Source organism: Alligator sinensis, unplaced genomic scaffold (genome assembly GCF_000455745.1).
Source record: "Alligator sinensis unplaced genomic scaffold, ASM45574v1 scaffold889_1, whole genome shotgun sequence".
Taxonomy (NCBI): Eukaryota; Metazoa; Chordata; order Crocodylia; family Alligatoridae; genus Alligator; species Alligator sinensis.
Genome location: NW_005842361.1, coordinates 1,112,498 through 1,117,751, shown reverse-complemented (window position 1 = coordinate 1,117,751; position 5,254 = coordinate 1,112,498). Strand labels below are relative to the sequence as shown.

The 5,254-nt window shown below is 40.9% G+C and overlaps 1 protein-coding gene across 1 annotated transcript in view; it reads right to left on the bottom strand.

The window, feature by feature from the left end:
- Nucleotides 1–587: 587 nt before the first annotated feature.
- The window catches only part of L3MBTL3 (L3MBTL3, histone methyl-lysine binding protein), a 167,974-nt gene continuing 163,307 nt past the window's right edge, over nt 588–5,254 (bottom strand). The window contains 2 exon segments of the mRNA XM_014522505.2: nt 588–1,650; nt 4,654–4,716. Coding sequence (XP_014377991.1) covers nt 1,507–1,650; nt 4,654–4,716 — 207 coding nt within the window. The 3' untranslated portion in view covers nt 588–1,506.

Genomic DNA, 5,254 nt, shown 5'->3' with positions numbered 1-5,254 from the left:
AATGTTTTGCTCATTCTAAACTGCAAAGATAAATGATCCCCCTTACTTCACACTAGGCATAAGAGATTGTATGAGCCAACTGATCCAGTTCTCACCTTCCTCCCATGTGGATCATTCTCACAAGGAGGATTCTAGATCCATCCTTAGTCTATGGGTAGCTAGGCCTTTCTTAATTTAAAGTGCATCTTGTTCTATATCCTTTTTTATAAACAGAGTGCAACACCTTCCCTTAATCAAATGCTTCTAACAATCCTTCAAGAAAGAAGGGTGTCTTACTTAATTACCCACTATAGGAATTGGTGCCTGAACTAACAAGTGTCATGCACCTTGCTCCTCAAGTTTTCCTTTTCTTCCTCCTTTCATTTTCCTTTGCACCCTAAAATATATTTCCTAACTTGGGGTGACCTTCAGGCTAGGAAGAAGGGCTAAGTAATACCCCAGTGGTAGGCAAATGAGCACCTTGCACTGAGCATAGACCTTGGGGAGCAGTCTGAGCCTTTGTACTCCTCTTTTTCATTATTGCAGTAAGTACTGAAGATCAGAAAGTACAGACATAGAAAAGGTTTTCTTTTTGTTTTAAATTCTTACCTCAAATATATATATATATACACACACACACACACACACACACACACATAATTTTTTACTCCATGTGCTGTATAATACTTGTGGGCTCCCAGGTTTAAAAAAAAAAAGAAACCTGGAGTGCCATGGTGCAGCATGAATAATGGTATTCTGTGAAGTCAAACGCTATTCCTCAGTTGCAGCTTTCTCTATACTGGTCTTTCGGTAACTTACATTAAAGATGCTGGTGGAAACCCCCCCCCCCCATGTAACATTTTTATAATCGTGCAAAAGTAAAAACATTCAGTTTATCCAAAAATCATTAGAATTTCAACCTCAACAATGTAATTGTTACAAGCAGGTAGACAATTTCATAATTTTGGAAAGTTTTCTATGTTGTAGCATAAAGTGGTATTTATATAGCATAAATGTGGTGTTTTAAACTATGAAACAAAACCTGCATTAGCCACAACAGTCTGAACTGGCTACTTGTAGCCTCATTTTTAGCTAACCAGTTTTGTTTTGACAGCATGAAGTAAAAGTTACCGCAAAGAAAAATGGATACGTGAAACAGAATTCAGGAGTTCTTAGAAAATATTACCATTTCCCTCATTTTATTATAGCATAAATAATCAGCGAAGGATTTCCAGATGCCAAAATAAAGGTAGGAATCCTATCTAACAGTCCAAGAAATAGTGCCATTAATTTGGTAAATAAGACTAGCTGACTCGGGTGTTATACAGTACCTTGTTAAAGGCTCAAACACTTCCCAGAAGGATTCAGGTGTAGTTGCTCTCAAAGATATTAAATAGTCCACCAGCACTGGCTTATTTTTCTTCCATTCCAAGAGTTCTTACTTGACAATTCTAGTGAAACTTTGTGCTTTGAATAAAACATAAGCTCCAGTGGAGAAAGCTGGCTTGTATACACTTTCCATTACTTTCAGAGTTCATTGTGTGAATTTTTCTCTGCGGCTTTGAACATCAGAATGGAATTGAAGATTTTTAGGGCTGGTCCCAGTTTAATGCTCATTATTTTGACTATGTCTGTTTGGGTCATTAGCAGAAATGCTTCTCCATCAATTTGCTTTAAAAAGAAACACAAGGACAGCTATTAATAGGCTTGATGCTGTAATAATGTAACTATTTAACAATCTATAAAATAAAATTCCCAGCAAGCCAATTTATTTCAGACTAGGCTTAAGTGGAAGCTTGAATTTATATTTCTCTGTATGCAAATCTGCCCCTGTTGCTTTGGGTTAAATCAATTCTACAAAACTGTCTGTACTCTGATGCTGGATTTCATCCTAGTCACTAAACTTGAATTAACTGTTCTTCCAAATATAAGTCTTATGCTGCCCTTCCACCCCAAACAACACCAACAAAAATAAAATCAAAACTTGCTTTCTCTGTTTTAACACAGGGGGCTAAAAAAGACTTGGCTCCAGGTGCCAAAAGGTTTGATAAAATGGCTTTGAACACAGATAAAGCTTTTTACAGCATTAAATAATAGATAACCATGTTCCTCCAAATGTTATAGCTTCACTATTTTAGTACACATAATTCATGCATGGTTTTTTCCTGAAATGCCAAATCTATTGGAGGTTAATTGTAGAAGGCAGCACAAATACAGACACGAAGGGTTACAATACCAGCCTAGTCATACCAGGCCTCTGTATTGAGGTCTACACGACTTTTTCCCCCAGGAGCAAAGAGCCATGGGTAATTTTTCAAGTCACTTAGAATTATATCCAACAGCAGGGGCAGAAGGGTTTTATTACAGCTCTTGAACAGCTCAACACTTCTGGATGAGCTACCAGGAAGCCAAACTCTTTCTTTCTCCATCCCACTGTGGAGGGGGTAGGGAGGGAGACTGGAGCTCTGTGGGATGCTGGGGGGTCTTAGCAACCTCTGTAGTGTTACATATAACTGAACAGATGCTACATGCAGTGCCATAGAGCATAGCACTACAGAGGAGTTCTTGTTTTAAACACAAAGTTCTCTGTAGTGCTTGGGTCATGTTTGTAACACCATATACTGTTCGTGCTCCTGTACGCTCACATTTTGTAGCTGTGAATGAATGTAACAGCTGTCCATATCCTCACTTCAAATCCTTCTGACAATGCATGGCGGTAGAGGGAGGAGAAGGCTTGTACACAGGCCATAAATTTAGCAGGAGTGAGAAAGAGAAACCCATACAAGAGTCAGCCTTACTCCACAGCCTAGGGGTTAGGACATTCAGCCCATCTCAGGGAGATGTGGGTCCAGTCCCTGCTCCAATGACTATTTTAGGATTTCATTCACTGAGTAACACAAAATATCTCAATTTGCACCAGGACTAGAACACCCAACTGAGCACCCCAATCGCTAGCTTGTGGAGATATGCTCACATTTGCTGATATGACCCTTCTTTTAACCACTTAACTGTTAAATAAAAAACAATCAACACCTTCTGAAGCAAAGGCTTAGGAACCTAACTCCAGGGGAGACCCAAGTCCCAGAGAGAGTACACATTAAGGCACATGCCTCTTGTCAGTATTTCCCATTGGCTAGTTTAGGCACCTCTCCTCTCACTCTGTGGTCTTTTCTGGTTCTTGTCTTTCCACAGGCTGTATAAAGGAAACCAAGACACCTAAATCAGGGCTATGGTGAAATGGCACCTCAATATTAACTGGTGCAATGCTGAGTTTTGTAGTGGTAAGTCTTTGGCAAAACTAGCCCTTAAAAATTAAATTACCTGACTACAGTCTGGCAACCTATTTTAATAGGTTTAACAGGAACAAAGAATCTACAGAAAAGGATTTCAATAGCCCTATGGAAACCTTCTGTACCTAAAACTCTGCCATCCCCCGATGACAGGCTAAGCAGGACTAACTTACACAGAAACCACAAGTACAAATCTGGGTCCGCTGAACAATACATATCCAGATGAGAGTAAGCAAGCAAAAGCAAATGTAATTCTGTAGCTCTGTGAGGAAGGCAGGGAGGGGATCATAGAAAATTAGGGTTGGAAGGGACCTCAGGAGGTCATCTAGTCCAACCCCCTGCTCAAAGCAGGACCATCCCCAACTAGATCATCCCAGCTTCTGGAACTGTTACATTAGACAGTCTTTAAATAAAAAAAAAAAGCAGAAATAACTCTGGCATCAGGGACCAGGACTCTGCATTCCCTGTCCCTCCCCAGTGGGAATGTTCACATCACTGGGCTACAGAATCAGGCTCCGTCTTGCTAGTCCTGCTCCCAGCATGGCTCATATTTCACCTCCCAATGATGGTATAGAGGGTGGACTCTGCTCTAACTTGGTGAGTAAGGCACTCTCCTAGCAGGTGAAAGATGTAAAGTTGAATCCCCTGAGGTTGAGGAGGAAGAGCTTAGAACCCAGCTCTCTTCCACTTCCTGGACAAGTGCTCTAACTGGTAGGCCATTATGTGGAAAATCACCACCATTACTGGCTGTGTTTCCACCTAAGAGTGTCTATGGATTTTGCACCTGTACTGTCACTCCATGCAGCTGGTCTGAACTAGGCATGCCCTGTGGGTAACAAGTGGACTGGGATTCTTGGAGGATTTAGCCACCTCTTCAGATCAATTTAGATTGTACTGGAGCTTAGATAGCAGTTATGCATGTAGCTGCATGAATCGGATCACTCCTGAGCACTTGCAGGAGCCTAAGCCTAGGCACTGAGACCTTTTCAGGCCAAAACAGCAGTGCCTAATGATTGTAGGCATCCCAGGTATTGAGAGCAATGGAAGAAAAAGCAATGCGTGAGACCTCTAATTTAGGTGCTCAAATTCTACCTAAGGCCTGTTTTGCTACCAAAGTGATTTGGATCTGGGTTTAAGTGGTGGACATAGGTGTGACTTTTGAAAATGGGCCTTAGACTTTCCAATCATTTTAATTGTTTTTACCCAAGGTTCTTGAGTCTATCATCAGGCAAAGGGCCAGCTGACCTTGGTGGCAGTCATGTCTGAGGATGGGTTTTAGCATTTAATCCTATGGCTGTAGATAAGTAACATGCTATCAGTTTGGAATGCAGGCAAGCAATCATTTCTATCACACTTTCCGAAACAAAAGCTATACCAGACTCACCTCATCCTTAAACACCTTGCCATGCTCTTCACATCCTGGTAAACTTCGTATGAATTCAGAGACCTGCCACCAAATCATAACAAAAGGTTTGGGGGTGGGAGTGGGAAAAATAAAGCCTACATAATTTCCCTAAAGTTTTGCTTCAAACTGCTGATACATGGTGAAGCAAAACATTTCTCATCAGTCAGATATTCTTTAAACTAGAATTACTCAGGGACTTGGCCTCAGTGTTGCAGAGTCTATCTTTTAAGTATCCTGTAGCCTAGTAGTGATTAGCTGCATCAGTCTGCAGTCAGAAGGCAAGTCAGTACTGAAAGACTAATTGGTGGTACTTTAAAGACTAATTGGTTCTGAGAGGTATGAGTTTTTGTCGGCAACAATTTATTTTATCAGCTGCTATGAATGGAGACAACTCCCCCCGATCAGCTGACTAACTAACCCAGTTAACAGAAGATGCTAAGGACAGGGTGGCTTAATCCAGGTGTCTGTCTACACATGAAATTCACAACCATTAAACCTTTCCTAGGGTTATCTACCTAAACTAGATCATTTATTTCTGGCAAAAAACGAAGAAGAAGAGTGCATAGTTCCCCTTTCTGCC